At 37.7% G+C, this 27,673-nt stretch overlaps 1 protein-coding gene across 6 annotated transcripts in view; it reads left to right on the forward strand.

Annotated features, from left to right (window-relative positions):
• Positions 1-311: 311 nt before the first annotated feature.
• Positions 312-27,673, forward strand: part of ANO4 (anoctamin 4) — a 422,750-nt gene continuing 395,388 nt past the window's right edge. Inside the window, exons 1-3 of one of the 6 annotated variants that reach the window (XM_074271359.1) lie at positions 312-938; positions 18,800-18,883; positions 27,224-27,475. In XM_074271359.1, the coding sequence (XP_074127460.1) occupies positions 803-938; positions 18,800-18,883; positions 27,224-27,475 (472 nt within the window). In that variant the 5' untranslated portion in view covers positions 312-802. The remainder of the gene's footprint in view (positions 939-18,799; positions 18,884-27,223; positions 27,476-27,673) is intronic. The other 5 variants (XM_074271361.1, XM_074271356.1, XM_074271357.1 and 2 more) reach the window with 5 other exon arrangements.

The raw sequence follows: 27,673 nt of genomic DNA on the forward strand, positions 1-27,673 counted from the left end.
AGTAGGCTCTCTGTTAAATATAAGTCATGATTTTATAGGAGAGACACACAAGATGGAAACGGGCAGACACAAACGGGAATTGGATGAATGGGCTTTTGAGGTATCTCCCTGGATGATCCTCAGTATCCCCCAATTCCTGCCCCCTCCCTTCACTGCGAGGGTTAGTTCCACGGTTAGCTTAGGACGCCGAAACAGGAGACACCCTAGATCCTTCGGCGTCCCGGAATCCGAAACTTGCGTGGATGAACACTCTTCCCCTCCCCCTCCTCTAACTCCCTCCTGTGGGTCCCACGGAGGGAACCTGCGTGCAGTCCCTCCCTTCTGGGATTTGAGCAGACGCCTCAGCTGGAGGGGATCCGACTTTCCTCGTGTCCCTCCCACCTTCCCTCCTTGCCCCTCCTACCCCTTGCCCCGCGACGTGGCCCCTGGCTTCCCTCCCCACTTCTGCCCAGGCCAAGTACTCAAAGCTTTGTTCCCGTCTTTTCTCTCTCCTTCCTTCTCTCTTTTTCTCCCTCCCTCCCTCCTTCCTTCTCTCTTTTTCTTCCTCCCTCCTCCCTCCTTCTCTCTTTTTCTTCCTCCCTCCTCCCTCCTTCTCTCTTTTTCTTCCTCCCTCCTCCCTCCTTCTCTCTTTTTCTCCCTCCTCCTTCCTTCTCTCTTTTTCTCCCTCCTCCCTCCTTCTCTCTTTTTCTTCCTCCCCTTTCTGGTGAGAGCTGAGCTCCCCGCTCAAACTTGTCCGTGGCTTTCGCCGGGGAACTGGGCATGCTCAGGAGCAGGAGATTTGGGGCTTGCAAGTGGGAAGCGTATGCCCTACCCCGGCCAGGTGGAGCCCGCTCATGGGAGCGAGCGGGCAGCGCCAGGGCCCGACGCCGCTGCGCTGTCCGGCTCGGGTGCCAGCCTGGGCAGACCCCGGGCCAGGATGTCGTCCGTGGCTGCGTACGGTAAATAGGTTTACTTGTTCCTTTTTTTTTTCTTTTTCTCCCGTGGTGGTGTGGACAATTCCCCGGCTGCCCCTCTGTGATCAGAGGGAAACTTCTGGAAGGGGGTTGCAGTGTGAGTACGAGGTAAAGGGTGGGTGGGGGCATCGCAACTTGACTTTCAAAGAGGTCGGGGTCATCGTTCTGGGGATGCCCAACTGGGAAATCAGGGCAGTGGGCAGAGTTCTAGAAAGCTACCGGCAAGGACCAGCAGTCTTGCAAAACTTAACGCTTGGGAGTGGGCACTTGGCGTCCGAGGAAATTCTCTTCCCCCTAAGTCACCGGAGCGACATTTGTATGGCAGGGATCCGGGGAGGGAGGGAGGAAGGCTGGGGTAGGAGAGGAGAGGGCTGAGACTCAACTGTTCCTGAGGCAGCCGCTGCCTGGGTGACCTTGGACAAGAGCTTCAGGCCTCAGTTTGGCCACATGTCTAGGAGGGGGATGCCAGCGTCTACCTCGCCCGGCTGTGGTGAGTGGAAATTAATTGAAAACCTGAGACCCAGAGCCTGGATGCCATCCGTTACTGCACCCAGGAAATGAGTTTACTTGTTCCTTTACCTGATGTACCTCACCATTGAAATTAATTTCAAATCTGGGACCCTAAAAATAAGTCAGTTTGAAAATAAAGCTGCTGGGTAGAGAGAAGATACTACTGCTCTTTGTAAATATTTCCAATTTTAGAATAAGTCACAGTCCCCAAGATTTCAGCCCCAGCACTAGAAGCTGTGTTAAAGATATCGGTTAGGGGCTTCTTATCACTGTTTCTGTTTGCGTGTGAGGGAAAAAGTAATTTAGTTCATCCTTTATCAGAGATGCTGGTGAGTAACTTGGTTAGGAAATAGAAACTCAGAATGATTTTTCTCTTTCCCCTTGTATTAAATCAATTGTGAGAAATAACACAGATTTGGGTATTTAAAAAGTAAAGGCTGGTAAGCAATTATAGAAAATATTAGCCACTGCCTGAAGAGCTCCTGTTGTGGGATAACCTAAGAGTTTTAGGCACAAGGTGAGAAAAACAAAGACAAATCTGTATGTAGAAGGCTACATCCATTTCTTGTTGCCTCTTTCAAGCTTTAAAGGGACCTGCCTTACAGGGCATAAATTACTTAAAATGATCACTCAGGTACTGCTGAGAAGCTGGAGATGGATGTGCAGGTGAATTGCTAACAAATGGCAAACAGGTAATGGATGGCATCGGTAACCTATTTTTCCCCCTCTAAGCCTTTGCTGGGATCGGGGATGGTTCTCCTGGCAGGCACTTTTCAACTCCCTAACAATTTTTCTTTTGCATCTGAAGAATCTCACAGATTCTTACAGGGATGGGTAAGCACATTGATGAGGATTTAGGAATACATCCGTTCATTGACAGACATCTATTTTTAGTTCTTTCCGCTATCAGAGGAATCCAACTTTTGTACTTGACTGCATTTTAAATTTCCCAGGCTGCCTGGGGTACGCTCTCAATGCCAGGCTTAAATAATAACGGGTGCTATAAACGTCTAGAAGCTTTCAAGGCTTAATTGGGCATCCAAGTGGGGAAAATGAATTCAGAATAAGTTAAATCACTTGAAAAGCAAGCTTACTTCACTAATTAAAGGGGAAGCAAGTTATTTCTTCACAACTAAAAATTAGGCAGATTTTTTTTATGCCAAAGGGATTTGAAAACCAATAAAATATACTAGAGACCCAAGTTCAAATTCTGCCTCTGATTAGCTATGTGACCTTATAATTCTTTGCTGCTCCATTTTGTATCAGTAAAAGAAAGAGATTTGGCCTGATGACCTCTGAGACGCATTCGGGATCCTATCTTATAATTCTAGGAATCTATTATTTTTTGAACATTTGGTTTATACCTTTCCCAGAATTTTCCCTTCTCCCCCTTGGTCTCTGAGTAAGAATTATCTGTAGAGTTGGTATTCAAACATCTATAATAATAAAGTTAAGAGAGAAGGCAATATTCCATCAAGTTTTTCAAATCAAGCAAACAAGTTAATGAGAATAGCATTTCACCCCCTCCAGTTATTTCCCTTAGTTCCTTAGGGATACATAGCTTCCAATATGAAGATAGTATTGCTCCTGCCGTGTTTTAACTCATCTGCTTGTCCAAAGGCAGAGTCAGGCTTAAGAGAATGTTGAGTGATCATGAAATTGAACTTCTGCTGAGATGCTTGGACGTGAGGTGGCTGAATAGTATCTCTCTTACCCTGGTCTTAGAGATATCTAATTTTGTTTTTATTGTGTAAGAAAATGGATCTGTCCTGATGCAAGGCAGAGCCTGAGTGATGACCAGTTTCCCTGTTAGGACATTTTAGGTTCTGATGAAGTTTAGAATTTTAATGCAACATACATTTTACAGAGTGTTTGGAAACAGGCAGGAAGAAAGGGCAAAAGATTAAAAAAAAAAAACCCCAAGCAGTTTACTTTCTAGCAAGGAGAATTAGGTAACTGTGATATAGGGGTTTTCAACCTGGGGTTCATGGTTCCCCCATCAGGTCAATTTATAGATTTTTGGGGAGTCTGAACTTGGATAAGAAAAATGATTTCTTTATTTTCAGTTTAAAATTGGCATTTCTTTTTTAAAAATCTGAGAAATTTTTAATTAAAAATATTCTGAGAAAGAGACCATAGACTTCACTAGGCTGCCATGATACAAAAAAAAATAATAACAACCTCTCATATAGTACAAGGTACATATTTTTCCATTGGAAAAATATTAGTAAAATTCAAGATAGGAAGCAGATCCCTTTGTGGGGAATCAGTAAAGGGCTCAGGAAGGAGATGCTATCTCAGCTGAGGCAGGAAGGATAGAAAGGAGTTTGCCTGAGGAAAGAAGGGAGCCAAAGTAAGCCGTTTCCAAGTATTCCACCCATAAGATAACTAAATATGGCTCATAAAGCAATATCATAAATCTAGATCTGTAAGGGACTTCAGAATCCAGCTAGCTTAACCATTTTGTAGATGAAGAATCTGAGGTTAAGAGAAATGAAGTGGCTTATCCAAGGTCACACAGCTGGAATCATAAAATCAGAGATTTTTAAACTGCAAGGGAGTTTAGAGGCCATCCAGCTAGACTTCCCGATTTTAGTGATGAACTCAGAGAGCTCACAGGGTAAAAGTTCTACAGCTGGAAGAGACCTTTGTCTCAACTTCATCAGATAAGGAAATGAAACAGTTTGCCCAAACTCATGAAAGTAGGAATGATGTGCAGTCCTCACTGTCAGTAGCTAACTTGATGATCAGAAAAATTATTTGCTTTCTTCCCAAATACCCAAACTTAATCTCGTACAAAATCTTGCCCTTTGGGAGAGCAGAGAAAGCTTGGTCTTGGTTTTTTCCTGGTTGACATCAAAACAGAAACGAAGACTGGTTATATGCTAAAGAATACAAAATAGTCTGTGCAGTTGTTGTTGAGTCATTTTTTCAGTTATGCTCAATTTTTTTCTGACCCCATTGAGGGTTTTCTTGGCATAGACAGAAGTGAATTGCCATTTCCTTCTCCACCTCTCTTTACAGATGAGGAAACTGAGGCAGAGTTGAGTGACTTGCCCAGGGTCACACAGCTAGGAAGTGAGGACAGATTTGAACTCAGATGAGCCTGATTCCAGGTCTATTGCTCTATCTACTGTACTACCTGTGTGTCTTCAATTTGTATATAGTGGACACTCAAATATTCAATAGATTACTGGATGAACTCCTATAAAATGCGTATTTCTGATACTTTATGTCCTTAGTTTTTAAGGATCCTTGTATTTATAATGTTAAGCTTGAAAACTCCTTTTAAAAATGCTAATTATTTCCTAATAATTTCCCCTTGTCATCCCTAAGGAAAAAAACCCTATAAATATACCATAGAAAATCTTCCCTTATATTGTTTTCTGTACTGAAGGAAAAGTTAAGCACAACCAGCTATCCTGCAGTAATTGTACTTAGAGATTATATATCATTTGACAACTGTTGCTGAATCAAAAGATATGAATACTTGAGCAACTTCTTTTAGAATAACTGAATTGCTTTCCTAAACGTTTGGGCCAATCTGAAGCTCTACTATTTGTATGTTGTTATGTTTATGTTCATTTAGCTTATCTACTAGCAGTGACTTGCTTCTTTTATCACATTTGTTAATTTGCTGGTTATGAGATGAAACCTCAGTTGTTTTTAATTTTCATTATTTTTATTACTAATAAAAGGTTATTAACAAAATTTTTTTTTGTTCTTTGTTGATAGTTTGTATTTTTCTTTCTTTTTACTTTATGCTTATTTTATATGTACCTTTTTGAAATTTTAATTTTAACTCATAACACAATGTAGTCATTGTTCACAGCTGGTTGGCTGGGGCTCTTTTGTAGAGAAGAGGTTGTTATTTTCAAGCTGTGTAAGGAAAGTACCAGGGAACTTAATTCTATACAGTAGGGAAAATGATTGTCTCTGGTAGCTTATAAACTCCTTGCTCAAATTGTCTTGTATGCTAGGAAACTAAGATATCAACTAGTACTTGGGAAAGCTTAAAAAAAGGCACCATGGGGCTTGTGGAGCAGTTCAATAGCTTTAGTTAATTAACTGTTGATGGCGAGGAGTACAAAGGATATACAAAGAAAAAAATGAAATGATCCCTGCCCTTGAGAAGCTTATTCTCTACTGAGAGGATATAATGCAGAGTATATACAGCTATGGAATGCTGGGGAAGAAAAGGATACTAATCACACTTTATGCAAGAGATGAGAAGGATCTTAAGCGTGGTGTCTATCTGTATAGAGATGGGGATAGAAGAAAGACTTTTCAGGTAGAATTAAGAGGACTTGGCCTCTTATTCTGTGTGAGTGTAGAAGTGTCAGTGACCTAGAGGAAAGGGTCTAACAGGGAGCAGCTAGATGGCATTGGATAGAACACCTTCTTGAGTCCAGGATCTTAATTCAAATTTGGCCTTAGACACTTAACACTTATCTGTGTGACACTGGGCAAGTTATATAACTCTGATTGACTCACAAAAAAAGGCAAACAAAAAGAAACTCTAAGGATATGTACTTAGTTGGCAAGGAAGATGGTAGTACCCTCAATCTAATGATGTTGGTAACAGGCCAGAGGTTAACCAATCCTTTCATCAAAAAAAAAAAAAAAAACTGACTTGGAGAAAGGAGATTTGATGCTTGATGCTATAGTTTCACAAATATATTCTAATGGGGAGAACCGTCAGCATCAATCTCAAGATATTGACCCTAAGTTATTTTTAACTACTCAGTAAATAGAAAAACCTGAAGTCAGAGGACCTGGGTTCAAATCCCAGGTCTATGGTAGCACCTATGTGACCCTGTGCAAGACAATCAGTCATCCTGGGCTTCATTTTCCTATCTGTAAAATGAAGCACTTGGAATCAGAGTCCTTGGGAGTCCCTTCCACCTCTAGATGAATGATCATATAGCTCTGGTATCTTTGGTTTAATTATTTTACAAATAATTTATTAAGGCCCTATGGTGAGCAGGGAATGGTAGTAAACACTCAAGGAAAGCAGAGATTAAAAAAAAAATCTTGAATTTTCTTATCAAAATTCCTTATTTGCCTTATCTTGTTAATTTTCCCATTTATAAAATGGGAAAAGAGAGGTTCAGAAAGATTGTGACTTTCTGACTCCAATTCCAGCACTTTATCATATATACCACCCTGCAGAATTAGGATCAGGATGATGTACCAGGAGTAGATGTACATCTGGGACATACCCTTCAGTGGGGGAAAACAAGGAATGCTTTTAAGTATATTTAAATAAGGGCAGCTAGAGAAAATTCTAGGTTACTAATAAAAGAAATGAAAACTAAAAACAACTGGAAAAAATCTGATATACCTAGGTAATTATATGCTTTTAAATCCCATTCCAAGTTGTAAAGTAATCACTTACTTTTGTAAAGTTTGCGTGTATATTAAGCTATTAAAGCCTAAAATTGCACTGACTTTTGAATGTCCTTGAATTATAAAAAGCTGATGTAACTAACTATAAATATAATTAATCATTAAACAATTATTTTCCATCTTATCAATGATAGTACTACTGATCACTTTAAAATTTGCAAAACACTTTAAATGTATTATTATATAGTCTATGTAATTTATATATGAATATGTGTGGATTTATTTATGTATGCCTATTAATATATGTTTATTGTGTTATATTTGTGTACATAGTACATATATTGTATATATACATGTGTGTGGAAAAAGAAAAGGAGAGGGGGGAAGGAGAGAGAAAAAACAAGAAGAAAAGGAGGGAAAAGAGAAGTAGGGAGGGAGAAAAGGGGTGAATGGAGGAGATAGGAAAGAGGAGGAGGAGGGAAGGGAGGATTAGGCAGAGTGTCATGGAGAGGTCTCTAAGGCAGGAAAAAAATGGGTTCAAGTCCTGCTTTTTTGCAATTATTTAATGTTTTTATTTTTTTTTTACATTTATTTTAAAAACTGAGCTTCAGATTCTTTCCTTCCCATTAAGAAAGCACTGTGAAGTTGTGCAAAACTTTCCATGTTGCAAAAGAAAAATATAGATCCCCCCACCCCAAGGAAAAAGCCTTAAGAAAAAAAATTTAAAAATATATTTCAATCTATATTTAGATACAATCAGTTCTTTCTCTGGGTATGGCTAACATTTTAAAAATAATTCCTTCAGAGTACTTTTGGATCATTTTATTGCTGAGAATAGCAAAGTCATTCACAGCATTACTACCTACACAATACATTTCTCTTTGAGTTCACAGAGGACTTTCCAGGTTTTTCTGAGAGCATCCTGCTCATCATTTCCCATAGAACAAACAATATATCCCTTCATAATCACATATCATAATTTACTCAGCCATTCTCCAGTTGATAGGTATCCCTTCAATTTCTAGTTAATTGCCCTAAGAAAAGATCAGCTATAAATATTTTCATACATATAGGTTATTTTCCTTTTTAAAAATATCTTTTGGGATTCATGCCATTAGGCATGGAATTGTCAGGTCAAATACATGATTTTATAACTCTTTGGTCATAGTTTTTATTTTTTGATCATTTATCATTTGGATAATGGCTTTAAAAAATAAATTTGACTCATTCCCTATAGATTTGAGAAATGAGCCCTTCATCAGAGAAACTTGCTTCAAAATTTTTTTCCAATTACAGTTACTAAATGTATTTCCCCTGTCTATTTTATTCTCATGCCACTTCTCCCCCTTTCCTCTTTTTCTTCTCTCTCCTTTTCCTCCTCTTCTCTCCTTTTTCTCCCTCTCCTTTCACCATGACCCTCCTTTAAAGTGTTTTACTACTGACCTCCCCCCCCCAAAAAAATGCTCTCTCTTCTATCACCCTCCCCCTCACTCATATCCCTTTTCCTTACTATTTTCCTGCAGAGTAAAATAAATTTCTGTACCTATATTGAGTATGTGTATGTTATTTCCTCTTTGAGCCAATTCTGATGAGAGTAAAGGTTCATTCATTTTCCTTCCCTTGCCCCTTCTTCCCTCCATTGAAAATTTTTTTTTCTTGTCTCTTTTATGGCAGATAATTTATGCCATTCTACCTCTCCCTTTCTCATTCTATCACTCCATTCCCTTCTCATTCCTCTCTATTTTTTAGATATTATCCCTTCATATTCAATCCACAATGTGCTCTCTGATAATATATAATCCTTCTAACTGCCGTAATAACGAGAAAGTTTTTATGAGTTATAATTATCATTCTCCCATATAGGAATGTAGACAGGTAAATATCCCTTTCCTGATTACTTCTTTAAGCTTCTCCTGAGTCCTGTATTTGAAAATCAAATTTTCTATTCTGCTCTGGTCTTTTAATCACAAAGGCTTGGAAATCCTTTATTTCATTGAATGTTCACCTTTTCTCCTGAAAGATTATACTTAGTTTTGCTCGGTGGGTGATTCTTATTTGTAATCCTAGCTCCAGTGTTCTCTGGAATATCATTTCTTAAGCTCTCTGATACTTTAATGTAGAAGCTGCTAAGCTTTTTTTTTTCATTCTTTTGGTTTTGTTTTATTGTATCTTGACTTCTCACAAAGTCATTAGCTTTCATTTGCTCAATTCTAATTTTTGAGGAATTATTTTCCTGTTTTTTTAATTTTCCTTTCCCATTTCCGGTTTTAATTTGTAAGGCATTCTTCTCTTTGGCTTTTTATAGTTCCTTTTGCATCACTTTTATTTCTCTTCCTCTATTTCTCTTGATTTTCAAAATCCTTTTTGAGTAGTTCCAAGGCATGAGACCAATTCTTATTTTACTAGATATTTTGGATGTAAGAGCTTTGACTTTAACATCTTCTGAGTGTGTTTTTAATCTTCCTTGTCACCATAGTAACTTTATGTGATCAGAATCTTTTTCTATTGTTGGCTCATTTTCCCACCAATTACCTGCCTTTTAACTCTTTGTTTAAGGTAGGGCTCCATTTCCAGGGTGGATGGTGCATTGTTTCAAACTGTTTTCAGGGATCCTTCTAGGGATCTGATCCCCAGCACTCTTTTCTGCCCTGGAACTATGAAGAATGTCCATGATACACTGTGACTTCTAGCATGCTAAAGCAACAGGCTCCTTCCTCAGGGTAGCAGCCACCACTCCCACACCCACTCCTGATTGCTGGTATCCCAGGGCCCTCTCACCCTACTAACAAATCTTTCCTTTCAAACTTCCAAGTTGTCTTTGGTATTTCTGGGCTGGGAAATCTAGAAGCCACCTGTTCTGCTGGTGATTCAGAGGCCCAGGGCCTATTCCTGTTTTGCTGGCACCTGGCCTGAGATCTGAGCAGGGGCTGTTACAAACTGTTCCTGCTGACCTTCTAAGTTGTCTTCAGCTAGAAATTGTTCTATTCCATCATTTTGTGTATCCTGATGCTCTAAAATTTGTTTAGAATCATCATTTAAAGGAATTTGGGACAGTTTGGTCAAGATTCTGTCTTTACTCTGCCATCTTGATTCCACAATCCTGTGTGTCCCTGGGTTGCTCATGCAACGTCTCAGTGCTGGAGACAAGACTATAAGTTAAGAGAAGGTGCCAACCTGCAATAGTAGGAGTTTCCTCATTCTGGGAGTTCTCTGTATCAATGTCATCTCAGATCCCAGTCCTTGCCATCCCTCCATCACTGGCTGCTAAGCTCTGCCACTTCAATCCTCCACAACCCTCAAAGTCATTCCCTTCTCTCCACTAACTTAGAAACCAGCCTTGTTTAGGCCCTCAATGTCCCTCCTTTGAACTCTTTCAGTAGCCTACCAATTGTTCTCTATGTTTCCATTCTTTGCTCTCTTGAAAGCATCCTTCTTGCCGCTATTAAAATCATCCTTCAGAAGTTCAGGGCTGACAGTGTCATCATTCTTCTGTTCAAATCCTGGAGCATCCCCCTATCACTTCTGGGAAAAAAAATCCAAGAGGGTATTTAAAGCCCTCTGCAATGGGGCTCCCATTTTCTACAATTCTGTTTTGTTTTTCCCACATTACAGTCCTTTTTGAGCTCTGTTTTCCTAACAATTAACCCCCATTCACAATGTCCCTCCTACTCCACATTCCCTTTCATTTCCATACCTCACCTCTGACTCCTTGATTCTTACCTTCCTTCCCGATTCAGCTCCAGGGCAATCTCCTCACTGAAGGTTCTCCTGATGCCCTTCTTAGTGCTCCCTCCTTTCTTAGATACTTCCTATTTACTTGGGTACATGTTGTAACCCTCACTTTCACACCCTATGACCACTGCCATCAAAGGATGTGATCTCTTCAAAGTCTGCTTCCAACCTCCCTAGACTAATTTCCTCTCCTTCTCTCCTTTCCCTGCACACTTTCCCTCCCCATTCTTTCTCTTCCCTCTTTCCCTCTCCTCTCCTCTCCCCTTCTTTCTCCATTCCCCTTTTCTTTCCTTTCCCCTTTCCCTCTCTCCTTCCCTTATTCTTTTCCCACCCTTCTCTCCCCTCATTTTCCTCTTCTCTCTTCCTTTACTTCTGTGCTCTCTTCTCTTCTCATTTATCTCTCCCCTTTTTCCTTTCCTCAAATTCCAGCCAAACTCTCCTACTTGCTTTCCATTGCTCACTGCCAAGATTCCTGTAATATTTTCCTTGCTCAGCTGCACCTCTTGAAATCCTAATTCCCTTCAAGTATCATCTACTTCAAACAAGCCTTTCATGATGGCCCCATGTTCTACAACTCCTTTCCCCACAGAAATTGCTTGAATTAAATTTGTATATATTGTGTACACAAATATCTTATCCACATATGCATTACTTGCAACATATAGCATGTACATATTCACATATATAATTCTCTATATCCATGTTGTTTTCTCCACAATATATGAAAACTCCTTAAAGGCAGGGTATTTTTGTTTTTATTTCCATGGCACCTAGGCACTTAGTATTTTTACATTTTAATATTTAAAATTTCAAATATTTTTCCATTCCTAAAAACGGTTTTGTACTTGCTTTTATTAATTAAATTAATTAATTAATAAATTAAATTAATTAAATAAATTAAATAAAATAAAGTTAATTAAAAGAACCCTAATTAATGCTTAGTGAAAGCACTATTGATTATGAAATGGGAGCCCAGATTTGAGAGGAAAAATAAGAGGAAGATTCCAAATCATGTAAGACTTGGGATTAAGAGAAAGACTAAGTCAAAACAAATCAATTTTTATCCAACTGATTTCTGTGAATAGGGAATAGCCATATCCATGGGCAGCTTGGGTCTTCTGTTTTCACTGGGTAAAAAAAAAAAACTCTCTTGTCATTTGCAATGAGAAAAGGAACTTTTCAAAAGAGGAGTTTGAAGTTGTACTTAAATGCCATTGGTTAGTGAACCAAATTCAGAGTAAAATTCCTGAAGAAATTTAGAAATAGATCCACAGACCTGAAAGGAGTGGTGCAGAGTGGTTAGAGCCGGCCTCTTCCTTAGAAGAGAAGGGTGGATTTGTGGACAAGTAGTGACTGATGACTATGTGCATAAATCCTGAAGAAATTCTACCAACTGGGCTTTAGCCTGATCTGGCTTCTTCAAGATAGCCTTGTTTACCAGAAGATAACAATTCTCCTATAGCTTGACTTGAGCAGAAAATCAATCACTGATATCTCTGGGCCACACTGTGGCTGTCCTATTGTCTGGAGAAAGCTTACTTCTTGGGAGCAATTCCAAACATGGCATCATTTCCCAGAGTCAAACAAAGCCAGGAATCCAGCAGGTGGCAGCAACAAGGAATTTACACCCTTCATTTTGCCCTTTTTGCAAAGTTCACTGTGTTTTCCCAATAAATCCTGTGGTCAGATTTTTGTCTTTGTATCTCAAAATCCTACACCTGACACGTTCAAAGGAGCTTCCAACCTATCTATGGTAGATGAACCTGGACCCAGACTAATTAAGTAGATTAGGAGAAGAAGCCAGACCCTCACTAGCATTTCCATTTATAGTGCAATATTGAAATTCAAATCCATTGCAGAGAAATAATAAAAGGAAAAAGGCAAGAAATGGTCTCTTCAAAAAGGGTCCCATGAAGATAGAGAGGAGAACCTTAAGTATAGTGGAGAAAGCATTTGTATGTATGTTCTACACCTCACTCCTTGGCCCCCACCTTTGAAAATGGCATCCCTTGTATGGTAGAAAACTTTGATCCTTTCCTATAACTTATTTAAAATAGCTTTAATTGATATAGGGAACTTCCCATTGGGAACACACACTACCAATGCTGATTAGTACCTACTTTGCAACTTACAATTTTCAAGAGTTGCCTAAAACACTGAGAAGTTATATGATTTGCCCATGGTCACATAGCTAGTATAGGTCAGATTTTAAACCAGGATTTCCCATTTCCCAGGCCAGGTATTCTAACCACTATGGCATACTGCCTCTCAGTCTGTAAGATATAAAATGATATCATAAAACATCCACAAACCATAGAAATCTGAATTTTCTGATTAAAATATGTATGCATTTTAAAAATAAAATAAGAATGTAAGTATCTTGTTCCCATGTTTCAATTGTGTATGACTTTTTGTGATCCCATTTGGGTTTTTCTTGGCAAAGACATTTTACAGATGAGGAAACGGAGACAAACAGGGTGAAGTGACTTGTTCAGGGTCACACAGCTAGTTAATGAGTCTTCCTGATTTCAGGTGTGGTGTTCTACCACTGTACTTTATTTAAATGTGTGAATGTGAGTTGTGATTATGTCCCAGTTTGGAATGGGATTTAAAGACATAGGTATAGTCAGATACTTTTCTATTGATTGTCAATTAAATCTTATTCCTGATTTTACAAATATTTGAATATGTATATGTTACATATATATGCACATATGTGTATTCATATAGTGTATCTATCCTGTCTTATCTGTTCCTTAGATTTTTTTCATGCCTAGTTTCTAACACTTTTAAATGACTCATGCTTTTTATAGAAAATGGTATTTTAGGTGAAGTGTATAGAGAACTGGCCCTGAAGTCAGGAGGACCTAAGTTCAAATCTGACCTCAGACACTTAGCGGTGTGACCCTGGGCAAGTCACTTAATAGCAATTGCCTCAGCAAAAAAAAAAAAAAAAAAAAAAAAAAAAAAGTATTTTAAAAGATTTTAAAATAGAGCGTTAGATTTTTAAAACAAACAGTATTTTCTTTATAGTTCAAATGAACATTCAATTAAATAATATATTAAATATGAATGTATATATCAAATTAACATACATCAAATGAATATGTATCAATATGAGCACATATCAGTTGAATGTTCAGTACTGTGAAGATAACATTTCATGTCTGTTTTGAAATCTACTCTGAAAGGTTTTAAACTCTCCTACTCTATAGATGGATCTTGGTAGTATATGTTAAAGGCCAGGCTCAAAACCATCTAGGAGAACCAGATTTTTGTTTAACAGGTACACTTAATGTGGTAAAATTAAAAGTAAGACAAAATATTATTTCAAAGAGAAGGTCTGAGAGAGATGGATTGGGAAGAACCAAATATGTCCTGACTGGGGAAAGGCCAGTCATGGGGAAGTCACACTGCCAAACAAAAGATGGCTGGAATCTGTCTTTTTTTTGTTGTTGCTCCAGTCTGTTTTAGGAAAAAAGGTGGAGGAATGCTGTGTGGTCAGAAAGCTGGTCATGGGTGCTTGGAAGGCCACGTCAGGCCTTTTCTGAGATTAGCAGAAAGTACTGATAGCTAAAACTTAACCTACAGCACTAAAAAAAAAAAAAGTGATAGGCTGGATTCTTTTCCCCAAGCAAAGGCAAAACCAGGCAATTTGGGGTTTTAATGTTGAATCAGGAAGCAGAATAACTAGAGGAAAAACAATGGCATCTTTTAAACCATAGTAAATGGAAGGCAGCTGCAAGGGCCTTTGATGTAAAACTGGACAGAGTAGAATCCAAGGCAAAGCCAAGCTTGATGAGTATCAATAAAGCAATATTTGCCCCTCCATTAAGGTCCCTCTCTGATCTTTCATTGTGGTATGTAGGTGACCTTGCATTATCAAAGACTATTTGCTAGCATTGAGCAGCATTGAGTCCCCAAGAGGGACTCCCAAGAGGGAAAGGCTTTGAGAATAGCTCTGCTGATGAATTTTATGTCTGTCATCCTAAGGCCAGCTAACTGACTGCAGCTCATGCCCTTTTCTGTGGGATATAATATTTAAAAATTCTTTAAAATGGAACCTAAAAATCTCAAAATAGATATGAAGTGGTTTTTAATCACAGTTTGGAAAAAAATGTATGTGGCTTAGATAGGGAAGAAATGTGGAAAACTTCTATTGTGTATCTCTCCTTAGATGCAAATAAGATAATATATAAGAAATTCAGGGTTATTATATGTATAATTATTATTACCATCACCACCACTCCTCTTAATACCATTTTTCCTCCTCCCTTTCCCATCACCACCACTATCACTACTACCACCATTACCTTGGCACCCTTGGTAAGCCACTTACCCATTCTGGGACCTATCTTCCTCAGCTCTTAAGTGGAAATGGTAGAAGGAATGGTGTAGATAGCCAATAAGGTCTCTTTTAGCTCTGTTCCTGACATACCTGTGTGACATTAGCATTTATCTACCATCTCTGGGTCTTAGTAAAATAAGAGAGCTGTAATAGGTATCATTGGAGGTCTATTCAAACTATTAGAGTGTTTTTTTATTTTTTTATTTTAATAGTTTTTATTTACCAGATATATGCATGGGTAATTTTACAACTTTGACAATTGCCAAGCCTTTTGTTCTAATTTTTCCCCTCCTTCCCCTTCCCCCCCCTGCAAGATGGCAGGTTGACCAATACATGTTAAATATGTTAAAATATAAATTAAATACAATATATGTATACATGCCCAAACAGTTGTTTTACTTTACAAAAAGAATTGGACTTTGAAATAGTGTACAATTAGCCTGTGAAGGAAATCCAAAATGCAGGCGGACAAAAACAGAGGGATTGGGAATTCTATGTAGTGGTTCATAGTCATCTCCCAGAGTTCTTTCACTGAGTGTAGCTGGTTCAGTTCATTACTGCTCTATTGGAACTGATTTGGTTCATCTCATTGTTTATTATAGTGTTTTTTAATGAATTTTTAAAATCCAACTAATGGCTGGTTTCTCTTTAGCAGAAGCTTATCTTCAGAAGATTTGGGAGTGTTTCACAGAATTCCAATAGTTAAGACTCCCCCTCTTCTCCCTATCCCTCACTGAACAGCCAGTGCCTTTATTTCAACAGCTGTTTGCCCATACTCTCGAAGTCTTTTTGTCTCTTGGTTTCCAAAATGGTAACTAGAGCTTACCCTTTGAACCAAATCAGTCCTTATTCAGATCTCTTCATTAATATCCAGCCTTTTCAATTTTCATTCATGTTTTCTATTCCCTACATTGCTCAAGTTTCCAATATCTGCCCTGTTGCACTCCAGCCCCACCTGCCACCAATCTCCTTTGCTGTTTTCTTTACTCCTTTGCTGCTCTATTTGCTTTCTCCCTCCCTCCCCCATCACTCTCCTTTACTTCTTATGCATTACGAAACTTTTTGTTGAATCATAAGATCATAGTTCTGGATGTTAGAAGGAACCATCTTATAAACCCCCAAGTCTAATCCCTGGCTACTGTGGGGAAGCATTGCTTTTGAGTATAATATAAGATTTTCTCCAAGAGAGAAAATAAAAGATAATCAATGTGAATCAAGAATAAATACAAGATTTATTCTTATTCAAAGAAAACCATGGTAAGAGCAAGAGAATCATAGTGTGTTATAAAATGATCAAAAGAATTCAGTAACTCATTTATTACTCCTAGTGTAGTTAACTGGGAGGCCAATATTCAATTCTTATTGGGACACAGTTTTTGCAAGACTGATCACTACCATGTTATATTTCACTTCTGTGGAATTGTTTAGTCAATCAACTGAATTTGATTGTTATGGTTCCTTCTCTCCAATATTGCTCTTCTCTTGGCTTGGGTTCTCTAGTCTAGTCTATTAATAATTGAACTGTCTGAAACAGGTGTTTTTGCTGTAGCCATTTTCCCTTTCTAGCTGTTCACTTGCTAGTGGAAGATGCTACTTCTGACACCATAGTCCTCCAAGCATGTTATGTGCTCATAAGGACTGTATTAAAGGAAAGAAGATACAAAAGGGGATTTGACTAATTTGATATGTTGTTCTTGGATAGTGGCTTTGTGGGGTAAAGGGACCATCACTGGACCCTCTGGACAGCTTAGAATTATTCTTCCACAATAGAAGATGTGGGTATCTCCTTTGATACATTTAGAATATCAACTCAACAGCCAATAGTCGGGAATTAACACATCAGTGAGTCATGGCTAGATAGAAGTAAATTCTTCAGAGTTTCCATGTGGTTTACTGGAAGTAACCAGAGACATCTATATATGCAGTGTGTGTATGTGTATGTGGTTGGGCAAAGGGAGAAGGCAGGCCCCAACACATTTACATGTATTGTCTCAGTAGAATGTAAGCTCCTTGAGGACAGGGCCAACTAATTAGTGTCTCTGTATCACCAGCCTCTAGCACGACTCAGATCATTTTCTTTGATCACTTTATACCAGGCACCGTACTAAGGATAGGGATAAAAAGGGATAAAATGACAAAAATTAAAAGTATCTGTCCCCAAGGACAAGAATCATAGAATTTGAAAATTGGAAGAAATCTCAGTGATCGCCTAGAATGTCCTGGGTGAGATAGGAATCCCTACTCCACACAAGGGTTTAATTTCTATTGCTTGATTTTGTGAGTATCAAGAAAGGACCTAATTTGAGACATGTTATGGGACAAAATCAGCTAGACCTGAAAATTGAGTCTGGAGGGGGAGTGAGGCAGGGGGGATGTAAGGATGGGATTTTGGTTCTGGAGGATGATGGTACCCTCTACAAAAAAAGGCAAGTTTTGGAAGAAAAAAGGGGTTGGGACCCTTAGAGGATAAGCTCTATTTAGGATTTCTCTCTCTCTCTCTCTCTCTCTCTCTCTCTCTCTTTCTCCTGTAATCCCTATCGATCAATCTTTTCTCTTGGGAGGAAAAAAAAGCATTCATATGGCAAGGACTTCAAACACAATCTACCAGTGAAGGATTAGCTAAGAAATTAGGAACCTGACAGTTTTAAAATTAGTTATTCAGCAGTGTTATTTTTCATTTGAACATGGATGGATAGTAGAACTACATAGATGAGATGATCTGTGTGACATACAACTGCTAGAGTAATTTCTCCAACTTTCTATGATCTTTTCCTCTACTATTTTAGAGTTATTGCGGTCACCTATGGTGTCAAATTCAAACTCCTCTCTGATCTTCAGGACCCTTTACCCTCTTCCTTTTAACTTTCTAAACTTATGGCTTGACCATAAGTTGACATGTAGTTGACGAACAGATGCTATGTAAATATAGTCAATAATAATTAATCTTTTATAATGCTTTAAAATTTACAAGGCACTTATTATAATTTTTCTCACTTGATCCTCATAAAAACCTTGTGAAATAGGTACTGGAGTTATTTTATTCCCACTTAGCAGGTGAGGAATGAGTTTTAGAAAAGTAAAGTGGACTTGGCCAATAAATAGCTGAGGCAGGATTTGAACTTGGGGCCTCTTGACTACAAGTTCAGCAATTCATCTATTACCCCATATTGCTTCTACAAAAATACATTTCAGATATATAACCAGGACAGGGAAACAAGTTCTTTGTGTTGGGATGCTTACAGGGTGATACACTTCTGCCCAAGATAATATTTTCATCCTACGGGGGTTCCACAGTTTGTAATGCCCAAGAATTGAGATCTTCTGCAATTTTGCTCTCCTTTTCAATTAGTATATGGGAGCACAAACTGGGCTTTTTGTGGAGCAGCCTTTCCCAACCTATTGTTTGGACTTATGGTTGTATAATACCTTTCACTGTCATTTCCTCTGTTTGTGTTGACATTGCTTCCACCCCATATTGCTTTTTGCTTCCGGGGAAGAATTCTTCATTGCAGTTCTTGTGCCTGATATGTCTTAGATATGTTTTGCTTATTCATGTCAATGATTTTTTATGCATAATTTCCCCTATTTGTAATGTAACAATTAGGGCTGGTAATTGGTGTCATAGTGCATAGAGTGTGGGGTCTAGATTCAGGAAGATTCTTCCTGGGTTCAAATCTGGTTTTAGACACTTAATTGTATAACACTGGGCAAAACACTGAACTTCTCAGAACTCTAGGCAACTCTCGGAATGAATTGCAGAGAAGGTGCCAATCTACATTGGTAGAGAGAATTTCCTCCCCTAGGAGCTCCATATATCAAGCTTCAAGCCCTAGCCTTTAGTTTCTCAACCAAGTCATATAACCCATGCTGACTCACCTCTCTCTCTCTCTCTTTTTTGTTTTAACAGACAAAGAGGTTAGCAGTGGGAGCTACAACCTCTCCACTGCAACGACAGGAAGTTACTATAGCTGTGTCAGCCAGATCACCATAGGTAAGCAAATAGGCACCATTTTGTTTTAGAAAATAATATTATGCATGTGGAAATTGGAGACACCTCAGCTCTGGAAATTTGGTTTTGGGGTCAAATTGGGCTACAAGCCCTCTTCTTGAGGGAAGAGGGTGGTTGGAAGCCTCTTTAATGAACTATAGGAACTTTTTATAACATTAAAGAAGGAAAATTCTTTATCTTACCTCACAATGTTATAATTATTATTATTAAATTATTAGGAATAATAGAAAAGATACATGATACTTAGGGGCTAAATTAAAACACAGAGCTAGATATGCCCTCCCCAGAGGATCAGTCTTATATCTCTTTTCCCTGGGGTCTTGACAATTTGTATTCCAGATATTCTAAATCCTATGCTTAGAATTTCTTTTCTTCTTGGCTTCCTGGGAACTTACCACAACAGAGTTTGCCTAGTATTGCTACTTCTGATTCTATCTGTGAAGAAGGTCTTAATATAGACTTACATATGATTATACCTTCCCTCTTTGCCTAGGGATCCATAAAGCTTAGAATGTCAAGTACATTTTACTGTTCTTTCAGATTATCTAAACAGAAAAAAAAAAAGACTTCTTTAGAACTTTATAAGACATCAAAAATAGAATAAATCATTACTTTAAATATTTCTTTCAGAGATTCGGCAGTGCAATGATTACACATTGCATCTTTCAATGACTATTTCTTGAATGTATGAATGAACTTAAAACTTTCACAATCCATTTGAGTCTTCACACTCTCTCACTCAGCCCAGGAAGCCAGATAGTTACATTGGGGGAAGAAGCGTGAACTGCTTAAGGAGCTTTTAATGGCTCACCCTGTACTTTGGAGTTAGTGGCTTCATGGTTTTTTTTTTTTTTTCCAATTCTGTCCTATTTCAACTGTTTGAATTGTTTTAAGTCATTTCTTTTTTCTTTCTTTCTTTCTTTCTTTTTTTTTTTTAATTTGGTCTGTGATATTGTTGGTCTAGAGAATGCCCAGTAAGGAAACTACCTGTTTTAATGGGAATAGCCAAGATATAATGCTAGACAGGGAATCAGCAAAACCTGAGTTCAAATCTGTCTATGTGACCTTAGGCAAGTCATTTAATCTGTTCCCTCATCTGTAAAAGTAGGATTGTGAAGATTACATTAGATAATATTTTAAAGGATTTAGCACAGTGCCTGGAGCAAAGTAAATGCTATATATAATAATGTTAGCACTAAAAATTGCTGACTTTCATCATTACAATTTATAAAGTGAGGATGATAATAGCACCTACCACTCAGGGTTGTTATGAGGATCATATGGGATAATAATTATAAAGGACTTAGTACAGTTCCTGGAACACAGTAGTTGCTTTATACATGTTAGCTCTTTTTATTGTCATTATAATTTATAAAGTAAGGATAATACTACATCTACCTCCCAAATTGTGGAGGTGATCAAATGCAATAATATTTGTAAAGTTCTTTGCAAACCTTAAAGTATTTGATATAAATGATAGATATCATTAATGTCATTATCATCATCATGCTTGGAGGCAGGAAGACTCATTTTCCTGAGTTTCAAATATGACTTAAGAAAATTGCTAGCTGTGTATCTTTGAGCAAATGGTTTCATCCTCTTTGTCTCAGTTTCCTCATTTGTAAAATGAGCTGGAAAAGGAAATGGCAAACTACTTCAATATCTTTGCCAAGAAAACTCCAAATAGGGTCATGAAGAGTTAGATGTGACTGAAACAATTGGATAACCAAAGAAACCCCCCAAAAACCCAAGCAATGTTCTATTCCAGAGCCAGTATTCATTTAGTTTGTACTTATCTTGTACCTACCATATATCAATGTCCATGTTGTTTCCATGGTCTAGTAGGATGTAAGGTCCTTGGGAACAATGAAGGACCCATTTCCTTGTTTGTGTATCTCCCGAACCTAGCACCCAGTAGGTGATAAATAAATACTTGTCAAATGGATGATAAATGGATGGAGTACCCATATGGAGGCAGCCCAGCACCATTAAAAATAGAATGCTAATTCTGAAGTTATAAAACCTGAAATTGATTCCTATCTGTTAGTTAGGTACTACTTTTGTTACTTTGGGCAAGCCATTTAACCTTGTTCTCCATTCCTCAATGATAAAATCAGATCTTGGATTAGACAGCTTCTAAGGGCCTTTTCCTGTGCCAAACTTGTGATTCTATGAAGCCCTGAATCATTGAAGTGAGTCTTGAAGTCTATTCGGCTTAGAATCAAAGACTTTCTAAATTAATTACATTAATCCATAAATTAAATAATAAATAAACAAGATAAATCAATTTTCTAAATTAGATTATGAAACTGGTCATTTTAATATCAACAGTCCTTGTTTTTCAGAGGAGCTTATAGATTCACTCTGTCAATGAGCTGTGGATACCAAAAAACAAAAGAGAAATTCATTAAATTCACAAGAGAAGTCAAATTGAGAGATTTAAGGATGGAACAATTTCTTCTTTTTGGGAAAAAATCAGGAAAGATTTCATGGAAGAAACTGCACCTGAGCTGAGCTTTGAAGGAAATAAAAGGGTTTCAAAATAAAGAGAACATAGCATACAAATGTCTGGAGGTGAAAATAGGACCAAAAGGGGAAACAGTGAGTAGTCTAATGCTTAGCTTCTTAAAACTATGGTTTGTGATCCCATATGGGGTCTCATAACTGAATGTGGAGGTTGTGAAATTATTTGTTATCAGTATATATTTAATTTGTATTCCTCTCTTATATACTTACATACCCAGAGTCATGTAAAAATTTCTCTGGAGAAAAGGAGACGTGTGGGAAAAGTTTATGAAACCCTGTTTTAGCACATGAAAAGAATATACCTGAAGCACAGGTTGAGAATATACCTGAAGCTTTATGCTATCTTGCATTTACATTCTGAAGGTTTTTGGAGGAGAGAAGAGTGGAAGGGGAGAATAAGTATGAATAATTTAATCAGATGGCAACTGGGTGAAGCTTACTTTTAAGTAATTATTGAAAAAAGCTTGCCTTGTATTTGAAGAACCTGGGTCCTGGTCTTTCTTCTCTTACTAAGCATCTGGAATATGATAGAACTGGAGTCAGGTGGGAACTCTGAAGCCATCATGTTTACCCCTCATTTTACATGTCAATAAAATGAAGTTCTCAGAACATTTGAATCCCATTTTCCTGATCTTTGCAGCAATGGAATGGTCAACTTGTAGAAGTAGGACAGTCAGTATGTCCAACGATAAAACACACTGGTTAAGCTCTGGTAGGATTTTCTTTCCTTCCTTCCAGAGAGTAGCATCCAATTTTTTTTTTATATTTCTGACCTTGTCTCTGATGTCATTTATCTATAGAGAGTCTGATTGACCAAGACCAATTCATTTCTATCCAACACTGAGAATAAAATAAATTCCATGGAGAGCAATGAATAGATACTCTTCCCAATGATTTGCTTTGTTTAAATATTATATGAAGAAAATATTTGTTAATATCCTCAATTCTAAGTGGAAATTCCAGAAAAATTAAAAAGCCTCCTTAGTTTTCTAGACCATGCATCAACACCAATCCAACAGAACTCATAAATCAGCTAAAGATAGGTCTCAAAAAGAAAACAAAGCAAAACAGCCTTAAATTCCAGGCATGCTACAAGCTTCCTCAGGGACTATTAAACCTAATGCCTTCAGGCTATTTTTTTTATATTACAATGTCTCCAGCTGGTGTTGGAAATATGAAGGGAAGACAAGGAAACTAACATTTACGAAGGAAGCAAAAAGAGAGCAGAAAAAGATGTTGCTATTCTAACGTTTGATTTATATGGCTCTTTGGGGTTTCAAAAAACCATTTTCTCCACAGAAACTTTGTGAAATAGAGATGATAGGAATAAGAGTTGGAACTTTTCCTATTGATATGGGGTGCTCCCACTTGAGAAAATTCCCACCACTTGTACTTCAACTTATACTTTTGAAGAAATACCTAAAGCATTGAAAAGGTAAGTGATTTGTCCAGGGTCACATAACTAGTATACATTGGAAGTGAGTTTGGAACCTTGGACAGCTACCTCCAAATCCAGTGCTTTTCCCCCTTTTTTTGGAGAGGTGGGAAAAGGAAAGGAAATATGATGCCTACTTTGCAAAAATTATCTCATTTAATCCTCATGGCAACCTTTGAGGGCTACCCTATTTCCAAGGTGCTTTTATTCTCCCTATTTTAGAGTTGAAGATTTGGCAAACAAGTGACTTGCTCAAGGTCACATAGATGGTAATTACTGAAGCTGAATTTCAACTAAAGTATCTTACTGCAAGTCTAGCAATCTATCTAGAACCACCCAACTATTTAGTTAGGCTGCCTTCATTCTCAGGAATGAATAAGACTTTCTAGAAGTCTTAGAAGACTTTAAAAATGTAAACTAATGATTACTTTAATAGTAATTTTGGATTCTGAATTTGGAAATGTTTACTGAAAGAAGAATAACACCTCAAACAATTAGGACCTTCTTGTAACTGAATTTATGTGTCCAAGTTTGTTCTGTATGCAGTAGAGATACAAGATGGCTAATCTTGGTGATGTAGATTTTTTTTTTAAATCCATGCTGTCAAATAAACATTTCATTCAATAGGGATCAAATATAAAATGGTCTTTTGGGCATTTAAAATCTTTTACCCTCTGGATGCCCCTCCCTTGCCTTTTAATTGCTCTCTCTGTTCCCTATATCTGAAATATTTTCCCTCCTCATTACCAGCTCCCAGCTTCCTTTGAATCCCAACTAACCTCCCATCTTTTACAGGAAGTCTTTTCCAGCCTGTCTTAATTTTAGGACCTTCCCTCTGTTAATTATATCTTGTTTATAGGGTTTTTGTGCCTCCTTACCTCTGTTAGATTGTGAAGGTCCTTGAAAGTAGGATCTGTCTCTTACTTTTCTTTAAATTCTCAGGGCTTAGTACATAATATGGCGCATAGGAGGCTCTTAATAAATGTTTATTGATTGTTGAATCCTAAATCACAGTGACCTCCCAGTTTATAGATCAGTATTTAGATAAGCATATTCCATTATTGTTTAATGAGAACTTGCGGTCAGAATAATGGTGCTAGAGAAGGATTGTTTTAATTATCAGAAATAAATTTATCCATTGAATTATAGAGCATGTTATAGTAGATTGAGAGCTGCCCCCAAAGGACAAGAAAACCTGAAGTCCAGTCCTGCTTCCAACATTTTCTAGCTTTGTGACACTTAGGCAAATCACTGAAACTTTCTGCATTCCAGGTGGTTCTTCAAGATGTTATTCAGTTGTTTTTCAGTTGAGTTCAACTCTTTGTGAATTTATTTAAGGTTTTCAAAACAAAGACTGTGGACTGATTTGCCATTTCCTTCTCCAGCTCATTTTACAGGTGAGAAAACTCAGGCAAACAGGGTGAAGTGACTTGTGTAGGGTCACACAACTAATAAATGTTTTAGATCAGACTTAAATTCAGGAAAATGAGTCTCGAGGTTTGGTTCTCTATTCATTGTATCATCTAGCTATCCTCCCTAAGATTAGATGTTGCAAAGAAAGTGTCAACCTATGTTGAATAGAGGGAGTTTCAGTTCCAGCAGTTCCATATATAAATGAAATTGTAGGTCTAGTCCATAAGCGTGTTTCACAGGATCTTAAAATTTTAGAGCTGAAAGGGACTTCAGAGGCCAACTTATTTTTTTTTTACAAAGGAGGAAACTGAGGCTTGGAAAATAAATCACATGAGTAAAAAGTTCCAGAATCTGAATTTGAACCATACTCTTCATAGTTCAACTTGAAATCCAGAATGTTCTTTTGATTACACTATCTATCCATCATATCTACCATAATCTTCTTGGGCAAAATTTTGGATGGGTTGAAATGAAAAGTATGTTTCTGCTTTGTCAAATCAGCAGATGACTTTTTGGTATTTACTGGGTATAGAGCACTAGAGAGTTACTAAATTTAGAGACAATACCATCCCTGCCCTCATGGAACTAGACTAATAGTCTAGTATGAGAATGTAGTATTTACACAAATAATCAACAATTCAAATAATCTTTGGCAGGTACTTTGATGACATATAAGAAGAAGTGCTTTGGGAGGTCTGAGAATGGGAAAGCAGAGAAAATATCCTAGAAGAGATGGCCTTTAAGCTGAACTTTAATGATCAGAAATAGGGTGGGGTGGAAAATCATTCTAAAATTAAAAACCACATGAACATAGGTACAAGGGTGGAGAGTGAGAGGAGAAAAGCTCAGTAGTTGAGTTTGGCTTTATAGCTGAGTGCAAAGAGATTGAGAGCAGGAGATTACGCCCAAAAGATCATTTGATGACACAGAAAATCCAGATTTAGATTTAGATTCCCATCTATAAAATGGGCATAACATCAGTCTCACAGAATTGGTGTGAGGGTCAAATTAGGTAGTATAAATAAAATGCTTCAAAAATCTAGCAGCACTACTCTATAAATGCCATTTATTACTATTATTACTGTTATTTGCATATTTGAGATAAGTGGGGATTTGTTGCAAAATACTGTTCTCTGGGTAAGCTTAGGTAAATCACTTCATCACTCTTACCCTCAGATTTCTTAATTATAAAACAAGGAGTAGAGGAGGGAATGACTGGACTAGATACCTCTAGAGTTTCCTTCTGACTCTTAGTCTATGAGCCAGAAAATTCTCCAGAATTCCAACTGTTGGAGATTTGCTCCTGTCTTTATATGCCTTAAACACATAATCCTAATTCTGAATGTCTCATTCTCCACATATGATCTCTCCTCTGTCTTTGTTGAGATTAGAGCCATCCAATCATATAAATCCAACTTTGTAGATGACTTTGAAATAATTTTTTTTCCTAAGCTTCAATTAGATAGGACCCTTCTCACTTACACATACACTAAGTATGTCTTTAAAAGAAACCATCTTTCCCACATAGACTTTCTACTCTGACTTCACCATTTTTGTGAATTGTGCTATCTTCCTGGTTGACCAGAAGATCAACATTGGAAGCATCCTCAACTCTTCTTTTGCTTTTGGATTGTGTTAACTACTTTTTTTTTTGGTAAAATTTCATAGCTCTTTCCTTTCTTTTCCATTAATTGCCACCAATATAATTCTTATCCTTTTTTTGCCTGATGGTTAGGATATGTGAGTCTCTTAATTGATGTCTTTAGCCCTAGTTTTATCTCATGACTTGTCTTGATCAAAAACCTCAATGGTTCCAAATATCTAAAGAATGAAGTCCAAACTCACTAATCTTATGTTTAAGGCTCTTAGCCATTTGATAACATAATTGGAAAATGCCCTGAATTTGGAGTCATAGGTCATGAAGTCAAATCCTGGCTCTTATTAATTGTATGACATTAAGCAACCTCTCTGGGCTTTGGTTGTCCCTTTTGCAACATGACTGGATTGGACCATATGGTCTCTCATGGAACTACCAGTTTTAGATTTATGAGCTGTTTTTGAAGTCTTGCCCTTCCATGTGATCTTGGACCTTTGAGTAATATTATGCCTCTAAATTTTAGTTTATTTTTATCAACAAAATAGAGATAATTGTATGTGTAGTGGCTGACTTAATTGAGGACAATTGAGAATCTCATGAGAGATACTTTGCAAACATTAAAATGCTATATAGTTTAATCAACATAAGTAGATGGGAAGAGAGTGTAACCTATAATTTTATAGATATAAGAAACTCCCAATAAAGAAACTTCCTCTAGGGGCAGCTAGGTGTCTCAGTGGAGAGCAACAGCCCTGAAGTCAGGAGGACCTGAGTTCAAATCTGGTTTTAGACACTTAACACTCCCTAGCTGTGTGACCCTGGGCAAGTCACCTAACCCCAATTGCCTCAGCTAAAAAAAAAAAAAAAAAGAAAAGAAAAGAAAAGAAAAAGAAAGAAAGAAACTATATAAATATAGGTCAGCATCTTTTCTGCAACTTCTAATCTAAGAGAATAGCTGAGGCAATGAGAAATTAAGTCCAGGATGACACTCATGGGATTTGACCTCAGATCTTCCTCCAAGACCAGCCATGGTGCTTTTGGAGGATGATGTTGCCATTGTCAGTGACTTGATCTTTAAGATTTTAATTTACAGATGAGCTATTGAATTCAGGTTGTTGTCCAAGTGATGATTTGCATTTCTAGTGGGACTCTTTTCACTCAGAAGTTTCTTACACCCATGAAATCTTGGGTTGAGACCAAAAATTATCCTTATTGTTCTTCTGGGAATCAGGTCTATCTCAAGGAGAACTTTCTTTGAGTGATATCACTGCTAGAGATTTTGTAAAATATAAGGGATCAGCATACTATTGCCTAATTCACTTGTACTGACTTAAAATATTTACGTTTGCAGGTTATGATGTTGCTGGGCCAGTGGCTATTGGGTTGTCCCACTGGAAGAATCCGTATGCTCAAGGTGGACCTCCACTGTCATCCGATCTGCCTCTTTTCATCTCCAAAGATGCAGGCATTCCTGTGTATCATCGCTCTTTTACTCGAAAGACTGACTTAGCTACCCCTTTGTCTTGCCCAGCTTCACTGTCCATCACTCCAGTGCCTTCTTACAGTAGCAGCAGCCAAGAGACTCTCAGTCAAGATACAACAGGTAAGAGCTTTTAGCTTCTTTGAGAGAGGGCATGACTCAGGGGTTTAGTCTCTTTTTGCATCATATTGAAACATAAATTGTATTTAAAATTTTGATTGTGTGACAGCCAGATTGCCAAAGAGCCAGCTGGATTCTCATGGAGCTGGTTTCTATGTTCCCACCACAGAAAATAATGAAGTATTGATTCAAATGGTTTTA

The sequence above is a fragment of the Sminthopsis crassicaudata genome, chromosome 5 (assembly GCF_048593235.1).
Source record: "Sminthopsis crassicaudata isolate SCR6 chromosome 5, ASM4859323v1, whole genome shotgun sequence".
NCBI classification, from domain to species: Eukaryota; Metazoa; Chordata; class Mammalia; order Dasyuromorphia; family Dasyuridae; genus Sminthopsis; species Sminthopsis crassicaudata.